The sequence below is a fragment of the Mytilus trossulus genome, chromosome 14, assembly GCF_036588685.1.
Source record: "Mytilus trossulus isolate FHL-02 chromosome 14, PNRI_Mtr1.1.1.hap1, whole genome shotgun sequence".
NCBI lineage: Eukaryota > Metazoa > Mollusca > Bivalvia > Mytilida > Mytilidae > Mytilus > Mytilus trossulus.
Window position 1 is genome coordinate 23,684,205 of NC_086386.1, and position 24,381 is coordinate 23,708,585.

General features: G+C 33.4%; 2 protein-coding genes across 2 annotated transcripts; both read left to right on the top strand.

The window, feature by feature from the left end:
* Positions 1–4,951: 4,951 nt before the first annotated feature.
* On the top strand, positions 4,952–6,395 carry LOC134697130 (complement C1q tumor necrosis factor-related protein 3-like). The gene is made up of 2 exons (XM_063559183.1): positions 4,952–5,213; positions 5,989–6,395. Exons 1-2 carry the CDS (start codon positions 4,985–4,987, stop codon positions 6,378–6,380), a joined length of 621 nt encoding a protein of 206 aa, XP_063415253.1. The 5' UTR covers positions 4,952–4,984; the 3' UTR covers positions 6,381–6,395.
* A 9,751-nt stretch (positions 6,396–16,146) lies between these two features.
* On the top strand, positions 16,147–24,097 carry LOC134697204 (uncharacterized). The gene is made up of 2 exons (XM_063559312.1): positions 16,147–16,220; positions 22,446–24,097. Exon 2 carries the CDS (start codon positions 22,447–22,449, stop codon positions 23,662–23,664), a length of 1,218 nt encoding a protein of 405 aa, XP_063415382.1. The 5' UTR covers positions 16,147–16,220; position 22,446; the 3' UTR covers positions 23,665–24,097.
* The last annotated feature ends 284 nt before the right edge of the window (positions 24,098–24,381 follow it).

Consider the following 24,381-nt stretch of genomic DNA (forward strand, 5'->3'; position numbering starts at 1 on the left):
AAATTGGGGCGAGCGAGCGATTTGAAAATTTTAATAAAAAAATATTTAATTTGCAAATATTTGAGGCGAAGCTTAAAAAGTAAAGGCGAGCGATTATAATTTTTTTTGGTAAACATAAAATAGTAGGTTTTGACTATATTAAAACTTGATTTATCACTTGTACCTTGACATTTCTTAAATTTATGAAGTATTTTTCCCTGTTCAACAAGAAATAATTGAATAGTTAAATCTGGTTTATGTATGTGTGACTGACAATGAGACAATTCTCCATCCAAGTCATAATCAGGTTCAGAACAACCCCTTAATGTTATAATATATTTCATTTGTAAAAACACTTGCAGTACAAAAGGGCTTATATTTTCCCAAAGAACTATAATATTTGGTATTAAATGGTCAAAACATGTCCAAGAATTTTGTAATATTTCTGGACTTTAACCATGTTAGCACATTTACTTTAACAGTTTAATATTATTCAAAATAAGTGGACCCATCCCTATTTTAGAAAAGTTGTTTAAAATATAATGTATTTCTCCTCTTTTTGAGTAAAAAGTTCTAAGTTGTCAAAGGTTTTGTATAGTAACACTGTACACATCCCACACATCCTTAGTATTTCTATTTTCTTTTTTACAACAGACTGAACAGTAAACATGGTAAAATGACCCCTTCAAGGCCCTTGTCTGAGGGAGGGTTGGTCCCAACCTGATAATAACAAACATAGGTCAAAGTACGGCCTTTTACACAGTGCTTTAATCAAGACCAACCAGCAAGCTATAAGGGACCACAACTAAGTATTGTACACAATTCGAACAGGAAAACCAACGATCTAAATTATATTTCCAAACGTGAAAATACCAATGAACCACATCAACAAACGATTACTGCTGAACGACAGGTCTCTGAATCAACCAGGACAGGTGCAAAAACCTGCAGCGGGTATGACTGTCACCATACATTATAATTGCAGTTGAAGGGAAATCCTTCAGAAGTTCTTTGTACTTTATTTTAACAACGAACATTTTTTTTTATAGGGAATATAAGTTAGGGGGAAAGAAACCAACGTTTTGTTCTGCACTGGTAATTCTATTTATATCGGAGCACTCCCGCTTGGAATAAATTGGTTTCATGCTGAAACAAATATTCTTGCAGATATTTACAGTGTTGTGGGGTGATGATAGGTTTAAAATCGTTTAAAAGGCTAGACTGAGATTTTTAAAAAACAAATGTTGAGATCTTAAGGTAGCAATAAACAGTTAGAAAAAATAATAAAATTTGCCCTTATTAATTTTACCATTCCCTTTTCATTGCTTTCTTGCAATATCAAGCTTACTGTTTGTGTCATATATGGGCATATGTATGTAACCAGAATCTTTCATAGATTTTATTTCCAGTATATAAAATGGTAAAATATAATTTCTTTTTGGTGTATCCATGGCAACAATCTGCATTTATTTGTTATAAAATATTGCAAAAAGGGGGGGGGGGAAAGATGTCACATATTTCCCCAAAATTTGACTAAAAGTAGAATTTCAATTGCTTGAAGTAATACCTTTTCTGAAACTGTGTACATATATTATTCAGCAAATCCAATGAAAATCATATGTCTTTCATCTCATTTTTTTGTAAAATTGCGTCAAAAACTTCGTGTAGAAAAAGAGTGTTTGTAAACAGTACATTAATTTTGGACCGATGGCCGGTCTAGCTATGAAAATACGGACTGTCAAACAGAAAACAGCCCATAAAACATGTAAAAAATAATCTTGATGCTCTTATAAACCACATTAGCACTCATCTGTCTAAAAATGAATTTTATTTCACAATAACTTTCCTATTTGAAAAATCCACAGGGGCCATAATGCGAAACTAATCTCCTAACTGTGTATTGCTAGGTAACCTTATATAATATTTACAAAAAAAAAGGTGCGGGAAATGGACATGATTTCATTCCCGGATGCGGGAAGCGGGAGAATAATAAAAATAAAAAATAATCTGTTTTGAAAAAAATAGGTGCGGGCGGGTCCGTCGAACAAGGAATCAAATTGGTGTGGCCTTATGTTTGTCTTACTTCCAATCCCAAGTTTAACAAGACAAGTAATCCAAATTTTAGCCGTATCTATGAAGGTGAATATGAAAGTAACAAACTCTCAAGACGAAGACATGCCATGCTCTTTATGGCATACCTCGTATGCGGCAACAGTAATGATACCTGGTATGTACGTTTGCAACAACGGCTGGACTAGACAATATTACGGATATTAAGCTTCATGAGTCTATTCTAGTATCAGCGCATCATCATTCGTGTGCGTCAACATCAGTCCGGAGTACCTAAATTCAGGTACATATGCGTTATAACAATGGTAAACATGTTATAACGTCAGAAATTGGAAACTATCCAGTCACTTGCGTTGTTTGCTCTAAATAAAGTAAGATGACTGCATTTGTTTTTATTTACAATTATGCATGGAAAATATTTTGAATTTTAAATATAACTTATCGCTTATCTCGTAGTAGTGTGCTCTGCTCGAATGCAGGATTTTTTGGTTCGATCTCCTTACGGATAAAACCAAAAGACTTGAAATATCTGTAATGCTGTTTCTCTACTAACCACACACAATCTAAGAGTTGGAGCAAAACACTTGTTTGATAGAAGTCAGACCAATGTGTCAATGTAGGATATAATGTCGTTCTTTAAAATTTGTATCTTGTGAACTAGGTCAGCATATTGGTATTATATGACGTAATGTTCATATTAAAGTCACATAGATATATTATCGTCCTGTGATACTTGTACTATTTGCCGCTCTCAAAATAAAACCTATCTTTCTGAATGTAGCATCAGCAATACAAAAAATAGGTATACGTTGTTATTGAAAACACATTACAATGTAATTCAAAATATTGCAAAAAATAAACCTAAGGTGGTATATGTTAATTTAATTGTGTGATATCGCTAATTTATTTAATTGTGTATCTTGCTTGCAAATGTATAACAATGGAATTGTCAATGTCTAATTGGTCTCCGCTTGTAGCACCTTACGTGTGCTTAAAAATTGTACTAAAATATACCTTTTAAAGCTGACTATGCGGTATGGACTTTGCTCATTGTTGAAGGCCGTACGGTGACCTACAGTTGTTAATGTGTGTGTCATTTTGGTCGTTTGTGGATAGTTGTCTCATTGGCAATCATACCACATCTTCTTTTTTATATTGTCTATATCAAAAAGAAGATGTTGTATAAATGCCAATGAGGCAACTCTTCACAAGAGCCCAAATGACACAGAAACTAACAACTATAGGTCATCGTAGGGCCTGCAGAAATGAGCATAGCCTTTACCGCTTAGTCAGCTATAAAAGGTCCCGAAATGACAATGTTAAACAAATCAAATGAAAATATATAATAAAAGTCTATATATATATAACTCGTCTTAACATCAACCAAACAATGTTAGATCTGTAAATTTGCTATATATACATATGTATAGTCTCGTCTTGTTTATAACATAACCGGAAATGAAGCTTCACGATGTATCTTGGATGCAGCGTACACGAACATGTTTTTATTTTATTCATAACGATAATTTGAAATGGGAAACTTTTATCAATTATATTTTAAAAATAGACAAGCAACCATGATTTTATATGTTGCAAATATAAAACACAAAAAAATTAAGTTAGTCGCAAAAAGCAATTTATTTCACAAGGTTTCGAAATTAAAAATTGTGAAGTGTTTTTCAAAAGTTTAACATACGCCATCGCAATAAGGATGGCCATTATGGACTGTCTGTGTCAATCTGTTTGTATTGCCGTCCTCTTTTCCTTGTTTTTTTAAACAATTACTCATCCCTCGATTTATCTTGCTATAAACAACAAAAGGGCCCACTGATGAGTCACTGATAGTTCAAGAACTCGTCGTCAAGGAGCAATAAAGCTCACTCTTTGTAGTAGGATTGAGACTTATGCCTTTTAATATTGTATTTACTTTGCTGCGTTTTTTTGGAACTCGTCGTCTGGTTTATGACAATTTTTATTCCTCATTTTGAATTGGGAAGCTAAAGCTTGAAATTAAAGATACAAAAGATCGGTTTTGTTATTAAAGCTGCCTTGTAAATGATACAGGTATACAAGTAAGTGAACACGAAAATATATAAGGAATAATTGGGAAAAAAACCTTAATTAATATTATTACGAAGACTACTGAGTACACTCGGCATTTATTGGCAATATTTTGTGAGATTGAATGTCCTTCAATCGAAAGTGAAATATTTCATTTATAATACGAACAATAACAAATCAACAATACATACTATTTGATAGTTCTTTAACAACTTAGACGAAGGGCTGACAAAGGGAATGTCTTATGCCTTTTTGTTTTCAAATATTATTTGCCTTGCAATAGACCGTGCGCATGTGAACACTTCAGACATATGTACTGTTTTTTTGATAAGATAACGATCTTGCTAGGTAGATTATACTCACTCTTTTCAGAGGGGGAGGACAGGGATAAGGGAGACAGGGAGAAAGGGGGTAGGAGAAAGGAGATGAAGGCTGGGAGTAAGGAGAAAAAGTTGGAGAAAAAAATAAAATATGAAAAAATTAAATATCTCTTTTTTTTCCGGTAAATTAAAAAAAAAAATAAGGAGAAGAGGGGTAGGAGAAAGGAGAAGAGGAGGAGAAAGGAGAAGAGGGGTGGGAGAAGGGAGAAGGGTACCCCCTGTCCTCCCCCTCTTTTCAAACAACGGTGCTTATGACGAGTAGAGTGATGTTTTTTATTATTGAAAATCAATGATATATAAACATTAACAATGGGCTTACATTTCGCGAGTTAAACATTTTAGAAATTGGTGGTTACAACTTTAATGTTATGGTGTTATCTTGCTTGTTTACTTAACCTTTTCGAATAACTACTATAAACCGATATTTCAACTGATAAGAACTTTGACACGATTAACTTGCATGTATAGCCTTCGTTAAATTTATAAGAGAAGCCATGCAGTTGTTTCTTGTTTTTATGTTTGTATTATGTTTACAAACTGTACAGTCTAACAAAAACGCTATACGTCTGTTACTGAATGACCCTGCGCTGATCATGGAGCGACTAAGTCAACTGGAAAATACCGTCCAACAACAGACAGTAACTATTCAGAAACAGGCAGCATCTATTCAGACTCAGGCACAACACATTCATCAACTGCAAAACGAAGTTAACAGTACAGCAAGTAAATCACTTTATCAGTATTTAGTTTAAATAGTTTAGAGTTAACGAAAGCCATTAATATTTTACTTGTAAAAACAGGGTCGATAGGAATAAAAAAATGCAGCAACCATAGATAATCAAAAAGATACCAATACGTGCATGTGTAATTATAGCTAGTCTTTAACGATAGACCATACCTCGTGTTAAGCTCGAAATCGTGTCTACATTTTACCTTTTTTTTTCTTTTTGCCAACGGTATTTTTGGTTTTAGTAGACTTATGGTTCCTGTTTATGTTAAGAACATATTAATACAAAGAGTGGACCGTCAATTTAACATAATCATGCTGGTATATTTTCTTTCTGTCGGGGAAAGTTCAAACGCAGTATGAATTTTTCTCATATCACAACATAGCTCACGTCCTACACATGGTGAAGTGTCTGCTGAAAGTCTGGAACTCATTCTTTTTAAATACGGTTTTAATGTGCGAGCTGTGGTTAGCTTCTGTTTCATGGATCAGTAAATTCCATAAGACTCTCAAAAGCTCGTGCTAGATTAGGACATGCAGGTTGTTACGTGTATTGACGATTTCTTGTTATTAATAGCAACATGAATTATATAAATTCTTAGTGTTGATTTTTAAGACACAATTAACTATTATACTGTAAGGTTCGTGTTATTCGTATAACATATTTTGAAATGAAAACAAAATACAGTCAGATGCTTTTTGTCAAATCGTTTTAGAGCTTAATGCACCGAAATAATAAACACAAACACAAGTCACATATTTTTTTTCCAGATATGACTCCAGCTTTTTTTGCTATTCTGACGACAAGTTCATCTATAGGGAATGCCGAAATCCTCAAATTTAACAATGTCAAAACGAACACCGGAGGCGGATATGACGTAGTCACTGGTGTGTTTATAGCTCCAAAGGCTGGCACTTATCATTTCACGAGTGTTGTTTATACACAAGGTACTGATGACGCCGTCGTGCAGTTGAACAAGAACCAAGATCTCCTTTTAAGGGGATATTCCGTTGGTACGACCCATGCAGAGTCTCACACCATGAATGCTATTGTTGCTCTTCAAAAGGGTGATCATATTTATGTACAACATAGAGGTGGTTCTTCGGATGCAATTCTTGGTGACTCTCATTCATCTTACTCTGGATTTTTGATATCCGAATAAAGTTGAAAAATTCAATGTTTACGTTCAACGTCAATTTATCTGGCAAACTCTGTATAGATATACATATAAGTCTACACACTTATTCAAGGTAAATCACTCATAAACTTTGCTTATAGATAATAAGTGCCAAAAAAAGGACAAAATATTTAAAATTCCAAAAGTAAAGGTAATCGATAAAATGTAATAAACTAATATAACTTTTTTTTTTATAAGAGACTTTTATCACTTTCTCGGTTTCTGACTTGGGATATGACAATAACCGGTTAACCTTTGTGTTAATTTACGTTTTATGATTGAGTTAAGACTTCCAATTGATAGTTTATCGTGTTTTTTCTATGTTATGATATTATACTGTTGTTTTAGAAAAGGGGAGAAGGTTTGGTACTATTGTCACAAATAGAAACTGGGTATATCTGTGACTGGGAAATGTGTTGGCCTGGAACCACACACACACGATAAACAGTACGACAAGTCTGCACGGACTCTGACTCTGGGACTAGCTCTTGTAACAAAAGACGACTCTGGTTAGCGCGATGTATAATTTAATAAGTTCAGCATGGAATACAATTGTACAGAGTTGGAACTACTTAGTGTAATACTAAATCCAATCTGCCACATCAAAATAACAACATAGTTTATATAACAAACTAAAAATTACTAGAATAGACTTGACAAATATTTCTCTAAATGAGTGAGAAAATTCAATTAAGGGATTACGGAAAAATAAGCACATAGATAATAATTAACAATAGAACATACGGACTTATTTATGGGATTAAACATTTACGAATAATAGATCATTATGAAGTAAAATGTCGCTAATTGGAAAACAAATTAAAACCTGAAACTAGATTAGCTTTATCTTCTAATCTTGGCCTAAAATCTTGCACAATAAAAATATTAGAATCCCTAGTGAAATATTGCAAATATAACAAAAACATCGGTTTTACAAAATCTTTAACAAAATGTCCGAAAAGTCTCAAAATCAATTTATGTCCATTTTTCCACTGTGACAACATGCCTCTTCTCCCACTGAAGCACGACCCCGTGCTTCGAATAGAATTAACGCAAATGTTCAAATTGCGGTTGAAAAGTTCTGGCTTGGTTCTGGTTCACGTAAACGGTCCTTTGGTTTAGCGCGGATTGCAATTGTTCTTTTTCACTTTCGGTGGCTTTTAATTTGATACTTAGTTCTAAAACTTGATTGTAATACTTGTCCTCTTTGAAATGTAAAATGGAATTTTCATTAAAAAGCTGTCTCTTTTCTGTAGATATTTCTTCATATTTTTGTTGGATGTCGTAAATAAAATCAGTTTTTCTTTGAAGGTATAATTCCAAATCATTTATGCGTTTAACGTGGATTTGACATTTGTTTTCATTAACGGATTGTCTTTTCTGGTTGTCTTGTAAGCTTAGAACATCTGCACGTAGTTTTTCATTTTCGATTGACACACTTTGTAAATGACGTAACTGTTCTCGTAAATTCAAAATTTCAGCTGCCTGACTTGCACCTTTTTTCTGCACTTTTGAAAGTTTCTTTTTAACACACGTTAATTCACATTTCAGTATACTTGTAGAGTCCAAATAACTTTTAAATGCTGAATCACGCAGATTAGCAAATGGCAAACTACGGGTAAATGATTTTGAATCGAAATATTCCTTTATCCGTCTGGAATCTCTATCTTTTTGCGATTTTGATTTGGTTTTTATCTGCGGCACTTCTTTGCACTTTTGAATTTCCTGATGAGGACGAGAGACACACATTCGGGCGTAGTGTCCTACGTGATGACACTTAAAACATTTCTTACTTGCTGCATAACAAAATGTTTGTCTATGCTGATTTCCACATCTGGCGCACGCTGGAATCTGACGCATCTGGAAAAACCATGGTCTCCACTGTGGCCTGAAGTTGTATTCCATCACTGCAACTCTGCTACATGTCTATGTTCGTCTCTGGGGAACTGGTAACTCGCTTGCTGCTTTGAGGTATCAGGAAAGCGTGTTGAGCTGAAAAGTCAACACGACTCGGACCTGGCACCAAATGTCACAAATAGATTCTGGGTGTATCTGTGACTGGGAAATGTGTTGGCCTGAAACCACACACACACAATAAACAGTGCGACAAGTCTGCACGGACTCTGACTCTGGGACTAGCTCTTGTAACAAAAGACGAGTCTGGTTAGCGCGATGTATAATTTAATAAGTTCAGCATGGAATACAATTGTACAGAGTTGGAACTGCTCAGTGTAATACTAAATCCAATCTGCCACATCAAAATAACAACATAGTTTATATAACAAACTAAAAATTACTAGAATAGACTTGACAAATATTTCTCTAAATGAGTGAGAAAATTCAATTAAGGGATTACGGAAAAATAAGCACATAGATAATAATTAACAATAGAACATACGGACTTATTTATGGGATTAAACATTTACGAATAATAGATCATTATGAAGTAAAATGTCGCTAATTGGAAAACAAATTAAAACCTGAAACTAGATTAGCTTTATCTTCTAATCTTGGCCTAAAATCTTGCACAATAAAAATATTAGAATCCCTAGTGAAATATTGCAAATATAACAAAAACATCGGTTTTACAAAATCTTTAACAAAATGTCCGAAAAGTCTCAAAATCAATTTATGTCCATTTTTCCACTGTGACAACATTTGACACGTTTAGATTTTCCTTATATATTTGACGTGTATAGAAAATCCTTGTTTGTCGTAATTAGAATTGTCGATTATACATGTGGTTGTTTTGTTGGTGTGTTTCGTTTTTGTTAACTCTATAGTCAATCGGAGGTGAATAACAGTACTTTACAATCCAAACAATTCAGGCCCGTTTTAGATGACAAAGGGTCCATTCTGGAAAGTTGTAAATCAATACACGAGACTGGATACATGAACGTTCACATACTTTATTTTTTCCATCTAACATATATACAAGCACAGTTCATAAAGCATATTTACAAAATAGTAATCATGGCAACATACAATAACCCGCCGCTGCTCGTAGATCGAGAGCGGGGCGAACCGGTGCGTCACATGGTTCTCTCTATTTCTCTATCTCCGTTTTCGTTTCAAAAGTCACCTTTATAAAACATGATCATAGAAACGTTTTGACCAATGAAAACACAAAGAGGTACTTAAAAACAAATAGTTTCCAAACAAATGAAATAGCGCAAAGGCAGATTAAATTAAGAATTAGTGTTAATTGACATTATTCACTCTACATACAGTTTAGGTGTTGACAAATAAAGTACATTGATGACCATTGTTGTCAAAAAGTATTATCACGACCTAATCTTAATCTTAATCCATTAATATTTCCTAGTAACGCTAAAACGACTAATACATGACTTTTATAAAATTATTTGAAAAATGATTCAAAATCTTGTTTTCCCACTAAAATGCACTTCTAACATAATAAAAATATTGAAACTTAATTACTCATAAGAAATAATGAATTTTGATACCAAACACGGCACAAAAAGATGAAAATGCTAAAATTCACAATTTCACGCATTTTTACAACATGACAACTCTTCCAACACCCCTCTAGCTTCGGACCCCGAAGCTGAATAAATAATGACATCAATATCTTTATATATGTCATGAACAATTTTCAATTTTCAGAATTTTGCGTATAAATTTTGAAGAAGAAAAAAATCTATTATTCAGACGAACCTCTACCTCGTAAACGTAAGTGAGAACCATTTACACGAAAATAAAAACCAAGTAATATACAACAGTGAAACATCGTCTATTTCATGCTAGGTTCTGGTCCGTTGAGGTTCGAAATTCATCTAAGGCAGGCCCCTTATAACCTCCTTAAAATTTCAACCCGGACAGAATACCGGTTGCACTTTCAATAGAACAATATCTTGGTCAAAGTTATCAGAATGCCCTCCATAGCTTTGGATAACCTGTCAAGTGCCCTTATGAGCTTTGTGACAAATACCAACGATATCCAGTTTTCTGTTTTTGTAAATTTCAAGGTGCGTGATCATGGGTTTTGAATCGCTCGTCTTCATGAATTAAAATTAAAAAAATAAGTTGCTTTCACAATTCTATTGATTTTGACTGAGCTGTAAAAAATCTTGTAGTTGTCCAGACTACGTTTAGCACTATAAACATCAAGAGAAAGAAACAATAGACTGGCTATTGGACTTAAACTAGATACGAAATTGGTCAATCAAAATCAATAAATTATGTAAATGTTGAAACATGAAAATAATAAAGCAAATGTTATATAAATTCAAACTGAAGTTGAATACAAGAGTTAGTAATTGCAAATAGTATCTCATTTCACAATTGGCATCGAACCGTCTTCTCTGCATACGGTACATCAAATCCATGGTAGAAATCCAGAAATCCACCATACTGCGAATACAAGCGGTTAAATCCACTTTAGCATATAATCACAAGAGGCAAATCTTAAGTTGTTCATTGTCGTTGTCGAGGAATGTCATGTCGCTTCGGTATTATTCATGGGTCGCTGTTCGTTGTTCATGGTAGTTAAATCGAGAGGTATGCCTATGTCCATATTTTCACAATATTGATTTCGGAAACAAGTTTCGAATAACTGGAATAGAGTTCTTCAATGGGGACACTCAGCTTGGCAGCGAAAGGTTACACAGGATTGGCACTCATCCTCCGCCATTTGACACGTTTAGATTTTCCTTATATATTTGACGTGTATAGAAAATCCTTGTTTGTCGTAATTAGAATTGTCGATTATACATGTGGTTGTTTTGTTGGTGTGTTTCGTTTTTGTTAACTCTATAGTCAATCGGAGGTGAATAACAGTACTTTACAATCCAAACAATTCAGGCCCGTTTTAGATGACAAAGGGTCCATTCTGGAAAGTTGTAAATCAATACACGAGACTGGATACATGAACGTTCACATACTTTATTTTTTCCATCTAACATATATACAAGCACAGTTCATAAAGCATATTTACAAAATAGTAATCATGGCAACATACAATAACCCGCCGCTGCTCGTAGATCGAGAGCGGGGCGAACCGGTGCGTCACATGGTTCTCTCTATTTCTCTATCTCCGTTTTCGTTTCAAAAGTCACCTTTATAAAACATGATCATAGAAACGTTTTGACCAATGAAAACACAAAGAGGCACTTAAAAACAAATAGTTTCCAAACAAATGAAATAGCGCAAAGGCAGATTAAATTAAGAATTAGTGTTAATTGACATTATTCACTCTACATACAGTTTAGGTGTTGACAAATAAAGTACATTGATGACCATTGTTGTCAAAAAGTATTCTCACGACCTAATCTTAATCTTAATCCATTAATATTTCCTAGTAACGCTAAAACGACTAATACATGACTTTTATAAAATTATTTGAAAAATGATTCAAAATCTTGTTTTCCCACTAAAATGCACTTCTAACATAATAAAAATATTGAAACTTAATTACTCATAAGAAATAATGAATTTTGATACCAAACACGGCACAAAAAGATGAAAATGCTAAAATTCACAATTTCACGCATTTTTACAACATGACACTATTAAAACGATGAACCCGCTGCAAATATTTTGATGTTTCCGTTTGAATGGTTTTACACTAGTTTGTTGGGCCCTTTATAGCGGGTTGTTCGGTGTGAGCCAAGGCTCCGCGTTGAAGGCCGTACCTTGACTATGATGGTTTACTTTTATAAATTGTTATTTGAATGGAAAGTTGTCTCATTGGCACTCAAACCACATACTCCTATATCTATTTATTTGGGCGTTTTTGTCATAGCAGAATTTTTTTCCGTTTTTTTTTTAAATGATACTTTATTAACTATACCTGCAAGCATACTTGTAACGAATCATTTTAAGTGTAAATATTATGCCAATAAGCAGAGATCATAAAGTGCTTTATACTGCATTTTTGTGAAGTACATATAAAAGATTATCGAGACAAAACGGAGAAAGAGACGAAAGATACCAAAGGGACAATAGAAAACGCATCTGCCAATAGGTACATTTAGTTAAATGAATAATTCAACATTTCAAAAACAGTAAATTTACTGAAAATAGACGTATCCTTATATTTTATATCAACACTAAAGCACGGACTACTGATATGGTGATACTATCGGGGACGCAATGTTCACTAGCACTTGTCCACGACCCAGTAATTGTAAAAACTCATAAAAATAACTAAGTTCATAATTTGGTAAGACAAACGCGCATTCGGCTACTTCAGACAAACCATTGTCGTTCGAATAAAAACAATTGTATAGTTCAAATCAAATACTGAACTGCGTTGATGAGCATTGAAATCTGGTTTTTTCGAAAATCTATGCAAAAAAAAAACACCAACGAAGGCAATGTTTGCCTAGAGAAAAGAAACCCTTGGCATTTCGAGAAATTCAACATTTTAGAAAGAAAATAATAAATTGACAAAAGATGATTTTGTTTTTGATATTTCAAGTCATACAAACGTGCAAACGACTGGGCTGGTAATGTTCTAGAGGCAAGTCAATTCCTTTATCATTAACTAGGTACCTGAAAACTGACACGCGTACGTAATCTGGGATACACCATAAACATACTAATTCGTGTCAAACCATTTCTATCCCTTTTTGTGGCGATTTAACTTGCGATTTAAAAAAATTACTTGAAGTAGTTGAATGTGAAAAAATATCAGTTTTACATGTTCGCGACGATTTATATTCACGATTTGTTTTTCGAAAGTTGCAAAAATAAGTTCTTTTTAATACATTACGAGAGTTTAAAACATTACGACTCTCACTCATGAAACTGAGTTCTGATTACTTTTTTTTTCATGTTTGGTAATGCTTTTGATAGTTATCGATGTGATCAGTTCTACAACCGTAAAGAATACAAGTAGTTTGGAATTAGCTGATATACACGGGAAACATCTGCAGAAGACCATTTACAGTTATTGATGAGAATATCAATACCGACTTTTAATTTATTTGGTGTGATAGTTTTTCCAGTTATATTTCATTTTTGCATACACAAAATCTAAAGTAAATATCAATTGCACACATTTAACGTATTGATATCCATATATATTTTTTTTCCCTTATGTTTGAGCTTTATTAAACAAATTCTGGATCCACCACGTACACGCGGAATCGTAGCCGCTACGTAAGGCTGCGTAGATATAACCATTGAACATTTTAAGTTCACCTAGTCAAAATAGTGATCTAGATACCAAAAAAAAACCCATGCTTTCCTGAAAATACAAAATATGCTAGGTACGGAGCAAGACATTCAATAACAAAAGATATCTAGCACATAGTGGCTATGCTAGCTGCTACGATATTGATCGTGAAAGTTTCACATAATTTAAATCGACAGCAGTGTTCAAACAAATATCGGTGTGATTCCGTAACAGTAGAAAACAGATTCAAGAGATGGAACATGTCAATTATATGTTTATTGAAATGGACAGGACACGGATATTAAAGCACAGCCGAATAAAAATTATAAGTATTAGATCCTACTCGCCTGGTACTACAAATACAGATCACAGGTCATAAACGGGGATGTCACGCTGAAGAAAAATGATCAGATTTTCCTGCCATCTGATAATAAAGAGTTTATGCATGACTGGATTGAATTTTCTATCAACAAATTCAAAGAAAAGCCTGTTTGTTTTGGTCACACATCGTTGTCAGTATAATGGTGTTTACCTAGCTATAACACTATATTTTAGTCCACCATTTTCTATATAAGAAAATGCCAGTACAAGTCATGCATACGACAGTTGTTATCAGTTCGTTACATGTTTTTGAGCTTTTGATTTTGTCGTTTGTTTAAGAAATTTTCGTTTAGAATTTTCCTCGGATTTCGGTATTTTTGATATTTTTACGTTAAATATGATATAGCAATGGTTGAGTGCATTTAATATCTATTCCCATGCTTTTTGTGTTGATTAAGAAAATGATGCAAGGTATTAATCGAGACAAAAACAACAGCTGGATTTCAGCATAAAACGGAAATGAAATTCAACCTGTATGGTAGTTGATGATTGACAATCGTGATAAACCGTAGATCTGTTAAAAGTTACCAAGTCTAAACAATTGTAAATGATGCAAATACAAAAAAAGAAAAATTCTGAAATGAAATTATCCCAAAGTTCTTGTAATGCACGAAAACGGGGTTTCTCAATTAAGTTAACCTGACAAAACCATGTCATATCTAACAAGGCCAGAATATAGAATGACAAGTGAGAATAGATAAGGCGGATATTCAATGTCAAATTCGGCATAAATCGTATCAATGGCAAAGTCACACTATCGTTTATTATTTATGTGTTATTTGTTAAATGTTGGTGCATCCACGGTTGCAAGAAAACGTCTGGATCAGTTTGAGAAAATTGTTAGAAAAAAAATATAAATATCCGTACAGCAACGGATTAAAAAAGTGGTTGCTGAATTACCTAATTTTAGTTTTGAAAAAAACCCACCATTTTTCATGTTGTAAATGAACTGTATTTACCTTATTATAAGTTTTAAAACTGTGACTTTGATGAGAGAGTTATCTCATTGTCAAGTTTACCACATCTTTTTCTTTAGTGTTCTTTAGAGAATATTAAGCTTCTCAATGATCAAAATAAGTGTTTTCCAAAGTGCTATATAACCAGTGTAATTTTTCTGGTTAAACGGTTGGTTCAATTTTGTATTAGCTCAACCCACCATTTTTAAAAAAGTCCTGTACCAAGTTAGGAAAAATGACATTAATTATCTATTAACTCGTTTCTATGAATGATGCATTGTCGTTTGCTTTTTGTTGCACTTCAGTGTTTCTGTTGTTTCGTTGTTTTCCTCTTAAAGATAATATGTTTCCATCGGTTTAAGTTTGTAGCCCGAATTTGGTTTCTTACAATCATTTATGACTTTTGAACAGCAGTATACTATTGTTGTTTCTATGTTTACTATTTCATCAAAGTAGAAATGTAATGAAAGCAAATAATGCCAAATATTATACTAGTCTATAACGAAATTAACATGGAGAGAGAGAGAGAGAGACAGAGAGAGAACCGTGGGGCCGTCAACTAAGCAAAAAACACCAGACGTTCGAGCAATAAAATATTTAACAAGCAAACGAGTAAACCAATGGCATAAACTATTAAAATTAAAGAAACTTACACTAAATGATAAACAAATAACACAAATAACATTCAACTGTTACTACTGGATTACAGGATCCGGAATTCGGACTTAACCATATAATATGAATGTTTGTAAGCTCTTGACCCTTCACTTAAATGAAACATTAACGTTTGTCACGTGTCTTTGTGTAAACATGGGAAGGCACATCGTATTGTTTCACACATTTCTAGTTTAATTTTGATAACAGAAAAAATACTGATAGCTTTAATGTAATCATTCAAAATAAATTCTTCACATTTTACAATAGACCTGTCTGGAGCTTGTTCAACATATGATTCTACAGCAAACAAAACAATATATCTGGGTAAATATCTGATCAGTCGATCGGATTTCATTATCCCACATCATAGATCATGTATTACAGATATGATTGTTACATGTATGAACAACAGTGACCGATAACACTTTTTGCGGGTATCCGGTACTGATTTTGTCGACATTAACCGTATCATATTTCCTATTACTATATAGTACATGTATCATTGTCATTGTTGTAGATAAATTGTCATGTGAAAGTGATATTCTAATTTCATTGATTATTCAATTTGGTGTCCACTTCTCCTAAAACTTTGTATTGTGCTTCGTAAAGTTGGTATTGAAAAAAGACGGTATTGAATTGTTGTATTGAGAATATAAAAGTTCTTGGCTGAATTTCATTTTTGAACTAAAGGTAAGTGTATTGTTGAATGTTCAATGTATTAACATATTAAGGTTAGGAATAACCCTTTTTTTCATTAAAACTTGCTAGGTATATCTTCTAATGTAATTTGATAAGAATCTTTTTATTTTATTTTTTTATGTATCTCACTTTTTTACGATTTCCTCTGTGACATTTGATGTTGTAGTTGGTCTCATGTTAGCGCCATCAAGTGTAAGATCTTTGGAATTGTTCATTGGCACTTGAATAAACAGTATGATGTTTTACTGTACAAACTGTTGTATGCCGAATTCTAACTGATTTGATTGCATTTATTGATATTGTCACTTGACACTGCCAAACAAGATTTTATCCTGCAATTGGGTGTCCTACTATACAGATACAGCCCTACAGATATCGCTAAGCTGTATCTGTATACTGTACAGTTATCCTTTTAAAGCTCCGCCCACTGCCGGACTGAGTATTGTTTGAACCTGTGTGAACTCAGAATGTGTCCAGTGGCATTCCAATGACGATGACAATTGTCGATTTCAAAACTCGAGTGTGTATGATTGTGTTACAAAAACAACCATGTCAATTTCAGCATGCATATTTAATGAATGTCAAGTCTGAAGCGTAGGACAACTCGTACACTTCTGTTTCAAATTTGACAATGTTTTGTTATAATTTTTTACTGTTGAAATTAGTTTTAATGTTAAAACAGATATTTATTCACCCTCAGCGATGTATTATTACTGACCATTCGAGATTTTTTTTGGCGAACCCATCTTCCGCGTAATGTGTGGTTTTGATATTACTACGCGGGCTTCAAGGGATTACAAATCGAAAATAAATGCTAAATATGTTAGTTTTTAGTGTTTTCAAAAACACAAACAATTCACAGAATTAATTACAGGATAAAGACAATAACTGTTTAGTGTCTTCGAATATCAGCTGTATTTGTACTCGGCTCGAAACAGGTGTAGAAGCTCGCTAAAAGCTCGCATACACCTTGTTTCCTAGCCTCGTACAAATACAGCTGATATTTTAAAGACACTAAACAGTTATTGTCTTTGTATCCAACTTTTTGTGTTTTCGTAGAATAGTCAAATGTAAACTTGTATACAGATATAGGTAATTTTGCAGCCATTTATATATTTTGAAAACTTTAAACAAATCTTTTGCATCTTGCTATAAGTTAAAATGAATTTTCCATTGTAGACTTTTGTTTGTTTGTTTTAACTACCGACTTGTAAGAAGTTCCAAGTTGTTGATATCAGCATTTTGCATGCTTTGATATGAACTCCGCTATTTAAATTGATTGTTGGTTTAAAGGTTTAGTTGTAATCCTGGAATTTTATTGTTCTCCTAATAAGATTAAACTGTATAATGTTTTTAGTACTATTGGATTGCTATCATGAATGGATAGCTTTAAGTGGCACATTTAGTCGTGTTTTCAATTTTTCTATACTTATACTAGGACGCACGCATTCAATGTTTAAAGTGCTGATTTCATTTGTACAGGAGTGCTGCTGTGGCTTAATGATCTATACGATTGTAATTTCAGCTCAGTAGTCAGTACTTCGGAATTTGCATGATTTATAACAAACCTTTCTTAGATTTTTTGTTTATAAATTCATGAACACAAATGTTTCAACTCCTTAATTCAAAGTCGAGTTTGAATAGATTTTGTTATTAATTTTTGGTACGTTTTGGTCATTTAAAGCTTAATTGATATTGCAGTTCGGACGCAAGACAATTAAAAAGTGTGGTTTTCACATTTCATTCATCTGAAATTAATTAATGTCAAAGCTTTATTTTCCCCATATTTTTTTATATTTATTTCATATAAAAACAAGGATATGTCACAAAGACAACTTTAACGTTGGATAAAATTATGTTAAATAAAAATACGCACACATGGAAAAGTAACAAAGCTCCAAAATAAGAATAATCTGAAAGCTAGAACATTATATTGCTAACAGTATCTTAGAAAGTCAAAATCAGATAACCATTGCTAGACAGAGTCCTTAAAGTGTACAACATTCAATCAATTATATTTTTAAAAGTAGAGCAAAAGGGTTTAGGTTAAATATTTCGCGAGAACCAAAATTACATTAAAAAATACAAAATAAATCGTATAAAAAGTAATACCACGGTCCCACTAGGCCACGTTCGCACTACGATCTGTGACAAATCTTGATGATCGTCGTACGGTCGTGTACATCGCAGTAAGGTCGTATCACAGTCGTGGTGAAGTCTTCAAGATTGTGATTAGCGTGGCCAACTTTTAACAAGTTTTGGTGCGGTCGTGGCGAAATCAGGTCGTAGTAGAGTAGTGAGAGCGCACTAGGATCGTAGTAAGATCGCATAGGTCGCGGTACCATCGTAGCGAGAGCGTGATTTTATTCGGAGAAACTGCACTACGATCTCACAGCGACGTTATTACGACCTTACTACAACCACCAAGTTCTCAACGCGACCCAACTACGATACCACTACGACTATGCCACGCTGTTCACGACCATAGTACGATTCTAGCAAGCCCTTGCCGTCCTCATCACGCTCTTCTTACGACCTGACTACGTTCATACTACGATCATCATTGGTAAATTTTTCATTAATTAAAAATACTTAATTCCATCTCGGATGCTTTCGACATTACTCGTTACCTTTCGACATTACTCGTTACCTGTTTGTACAAAATTTATCGTTCGTAATTTATACGCATTTGATTGGTTAACAGAAATACCTGTTCACTTCAGGTAAATTTTCATAAATATTTCCTAGTCATTTCGAAAATGTGAGTTATGTAAGTTACAGAAAGACACGGAGTTATGTAAAAAATCTGCGTTTGCAGAAGGAACTTACAAGAATTTGAAAGTGCAATTTGTTTCTTACTTTTTATTTTGCACATATTTTAATATGTCACCCTACTTCTGTAAATACTCTTTGTTTATATGGAAATTTTTTGAGTAGGAGTTTTAAGAGTGTAGCTTCAATTCAAAATTATATTAGTGGTGTCAAGACTTTACATTTGTTATTAGGTTTTGAGTTTCCAACGGAAAATTGGTTTTCCATAAAAGTATTGTTTAGAGGGTTGTCTCGTCAAAATCATCATATGCCTCGCAGAGCTCTGCCTATTACTCCACAGATTCTTTTGAAAATGTGTGAATTTTTAGATATGTCTAATCCGTCAGATGTCACTATCTGGTGTTGTTTTTTGTTTGCCTTTTTTCTTATGGTTAGAAAGTCTAATTTAGTTCCAACTTCGGCAAAGAATTTTGATCCACACAAACAATTATGCAGAAATAACGTTATTGTTTTTAGTGATTATTTGTTGGTTAAAATGGAATGGTCAAAAACCATTCAATTTGGTAATAGGAAACTGGAGTTACCATTGGTTAAGATAAAAGGGTCTCCACTTTGTCCGTACAACGCGTACAATCGTATGTGCACTCTTATACCAGCCGATGGTGAAAAACCCGCTTTTTTAATTCCACAATCTAAAGGATTTAAAATTTTATGTTATTCTTATTTTCAGAAAAGACTACGGGACATTTTAGAAAAGTGTGGTTTAAATTCTTCCAAATTTTCCTCTCATTCTTTTCGGAGAGGAGGGGCTACATGGGCTTTTCACAGTAAAGTTCCTTCCGAGTTGATACAATTTCACGGGGATTGGCGTAGTGACGCATATAAAGTTTATTTAGAATTTGATTTACATGACAAATTGTCTATTTCACGAGCTATGGCTGATGAGATTCTGAATTAATATTGTTTGTTTATCTTATCTTATTTTATTTTTTTGTAGACATTGTGTCAAAAAATAAGGTTTTGTTGCTGTCAGATTCTACTTGTAAATATGTAAATAACATTAACTGGCTGGAATGCAATGCTATATCTGGTGCTAATATATACACTCTTCATCAATTTGTAAAAGACAACAAATCACTTTTAAGAAAATACACACATTTGTTATTGCATGTAGGCACAAATGATGTTGGGAATGGTTTATCCAGTAAATTGATTATTCAATATTATAATAATTTAATTGATTTTATTTGCAATGTTTTTCCTTCTTTAAAGATAATAGTTTCAGCAATTTTGCCAAGACCTATAGATTTTGATGACACAAAACAAACTGTAATAGAATGTAATAAAGCTTTGGCTAAGCTTACTTTAAAGAGAAATATTTTATTTGTCAAAACTTATAAGCAATTTGTTCAGCAACCAGGATCTATTTATAAAAGTAAATGTTTTTGTAAAGATAGATTACACTTAAGTTATTTTGGTGTTTCAGTTTTAAGAAACTTTTTTATAGGTGTAGTTAATCATTTGTAATTATACAATGTTGTATTTAAATGTATTTTTTTTCAAGATACTTTGTGGTTTTTAATTTTATTTTTCAGAAGATGATGGTCAAGAAAGCTGGGCTAGACCATTACTTCTACATCTGGTTTACCTGTGAACCTATATTAGTTTGCAGGATTCCAGAAGTAACTGTTGTTGTATGTATTATCAGGTATGTTTATATTATAATGTAATTTTTTCTTTAATACTGTACACTTTATAGTGGCCGTTGGTTTGGTGCATTTATATATTTTGGAAATTAATATTTATCAAGAATATGGACTTTAAATGAGAAATTTATTTATGACATATGTATGATTGTAAATTGTTATTTATGCCAAAATATGATTATCATTACTTATGTGTTGAGTTTTTGTTTTATTACATCGAAATGGGAGCGGAGGGAATTGGTAAATTTTTCATTAATTAAAAATACTTAATTCCATCTCGGATGCTTTCGACATTACTCGTTACCTTTCGACATTACTCGTTACCTGTTTGTACAAAATTTATCGTTCGTAATTTATACGCATTTGATTGGTTAACAGAAATACCTGTTCACTTCAGGTAAATTTTCATAAATATTTCCTAGTCATTTCGAAAAGTTTACTGGTCAGTTCAACACGTTAAATTTACCCACCCTCCCGCCCATTTTATTTTTGTATAATTTGATATTTTTGTACATGTGTTATACCTTATTAAATAGAAGAAGTTAGTCTTTTTCAGATAATGCAGATTGATGAATTTGATGTCTGTTTGGGAAGTGACTGGTGCATTTATATATTTTGGAAATTAATATTTATCAAGAATATGGACTTTAAATGAGAAATTTATTTATGACATATGTATGATTGTAAATTGTTATTTATGCCAAAATATGATTATCATTACTTATGTGTTGAGTTTTTGTTTTATTACATCGAAATGGGAGCGGAGGGAATTGTCATTGTCATTTGCAAATAAAATACATTAAATCTCTCCAGGTTTTTATTGTCTGTATGTAAATAGGACTGCTTGTCCATTTTCTTAACCATGCTGCTCGTTTACATATAACTTTGACCGTTGTTTGTCCCGTTTGAATTGTTTCTCACTAGTAATTTTTGGGGCCCTTTATAACTTACTGTTCGGTGTGAGCCAATGCTCCGTGCTGAAGGCCGTACCTTGGCCTATAGTGGTTTACTTTTATAAATTGTTACTTGGATGGAGAGTTGTCTCATTGGCACTCATACCACATCCTCCTATATCTATTGGCACATCTGTGTCATCTCTGCTTTCGTTCACGAAAAAATCGACATTTCACCTTGACGGACCAGCAATAGGATTTAGGTTGGATTTGTCGGTCCGACATCTCTGTTTGATAAGGTTTTGTTCTATTAGAGCTCCTTCGGTCTTTACATCAACCCCTACCACCACGCCCTCGTGTTTTAGTAGATTTTGGTGGTATGCCTGTATTGTTTCCGAGAAATCTACGTATTCATCAGAAATGGAAGGAATGGAACAATATTGATATGGAAAACGGCGTAATGCGGACGCAGTAGCATCGTGGAAATAACGACAATTTACATTTTCATGCCGCTCATACCGCGACTTCACCACGATCTGAATATATTTTAGATCGCGGTGAGCGTGGTGCGATCGTGGTCTAGTGGAACTGGGCCTGACGATTTATCATAGTAGTGTTTAATGTGTTCAAACAGGACGTACACATAAAAAGGCACATACAATGCAAAGGATGTTATTGACACATGAAGTGACAATGATGCCTTCAACATGGACAAGTAAGCACATTACATTTTGTTAAAATTTCATTTCTATTAGCAACACAAGGGTAACCTTTGTAAAGTTGGTGATTCAAATTCCTTTAACAGTTTCATAAAATAATTTAAGTTTATACTATTTAATTTGTAGGATGGCGAGTCTAATTGGTAGCAATGAAGGTCTGAAGGATAGATATTCCGATATATTCCTAAGTCACACAGTCTTGATCATTATTGGAGCTGTGATAGGGGTGTTTGGAAACGGGGCAACAGTTCTGTTTTACTCATGTCGGATTAAGGAAAGAGGAGAACGCTATTTCATTCCTCTGTTGGTAGATCTTATAGCGTGTTTAGATATTTCGACAAACTACGTTATGAATAATACATATTTTTATGATTATCCGAGTAACACCATTTGTTGTGTCACTACCTTCATGCAGGTTTTTGCTTCTGGACTGTCTGCTCATATTCTCCTTATCATTAGTGTTCAAAGGTACCTGTTAGTATGTAAACCGTTCGGTCCAAAGATGACATTGTTCTGGAAAAAAGTTTCGCTGGCTGTTGCGTGTTTATTTACATTCTCATATTCGTGTCCTTTATTAGGATTATCAGGAACGATAATAACCGAAGAGGTTTTTAACAATCATACTATTAATACAACGACATGTAGATTGACCACAGTAGACACGATGCCAGTAACTATTTATGTTGGACTTATTAGTTTGATTCTGGTGTGTAATCTTGTTATGACCACAATATTGTGCATACCAGTCTTAAAACGAATTAAATTGTCTATTAGAAAAAAATCCGAAAGCAATTTGGTAGCCACTAAAAAGGAAGATAACATATCCAGTCATGAGATAACGGAAACAAGTTTAACCAAGACTTCTGGTTTGGAGCTTGGATCTGATATTAGTTCATCAAATATGCAATCATCTGGAAATAATACAACCCTGAACGTAGACTCGGATCAAGAACCCTCGAATGATGCACATCGAAATAGGGACTTCCCTTCGTTAGCAGTGGAACATTCTTCTACGAACGATAACTCGAGTACTGCAAACAGAAATAAAGAAAACATCAAAAGTTCATCCAAATCAAAGAGAAGCTCAGCAAAAAAGAGGATTAGTTCGATGTTTGTCGTTATAATAACGGCTTACGTCATTTCTTATATTCCTACGGTTGTATGTGTAATACTTACTTACACGATTGGCAATTTTAACGATACAATTTTATCAAAAGGAGAAACAATTGCTTGGTTATATATAGCACGGCTGATTTTTGTAAATCACCTTGTTAACCCTTTTATTTATTGTTATTTTGATGTAAAATTGAAAAGGGAATTGAAAAAGTGCTGTAAACGTGAGTAAAAATTACAGAATTGAGTATCGATGTAAATGTTTTGGGATGAAACGCTTTTCGTAAATGTAGTTTACTTTGGTTGTAAATGAGATGATAATAATTCTGCGAATGAGGATGAAGAGAATAGAAAAGTGGTAGCTGACGTTGTTTAACGGCAAGTGTCAGTTATATTTTCAAATATATTAGGAAAAGAACACATATGTTGATATATATGAACAAATTAAAATAACCTTGTTCTTGACCAACAGGCTGAGGTAAATTTTCAGTGTGCTAGTTAAAAGGGTAACAGTCCACCGGAAAAATGCAACCCTACTCGAACACTTTACTTTGACCCTCAGCCGACACTCTTTACAAAATTTTCACCTACTGTTGCGCGTCATTAAGGACACACCGGGAGCAAATACCAAAAAGAACTTACTTTTGGTTAGTCAAGGCCTCGAATCAAACCGTCAACATCCAGTATTCTTACCAACAATAACTGACTTTAATTTATATGTATATTCATTACCATGATCATTATATTTATATGGAATTCATCCAGTGTTTTGATACAAGAAGGGAATTTTTTTTTTGAAATGTCCTCTTCTTAGCTTATCCCTTGGGCAGGTTTGCTAAATGTGTCTTCAGACCGATATGTCGTATGATAAATCTAAACATTGATTCATAGCTTATTTGATAACAAGAAATAAAGATATATATAAAAAAAGCAAGTAACATTCCAAGCA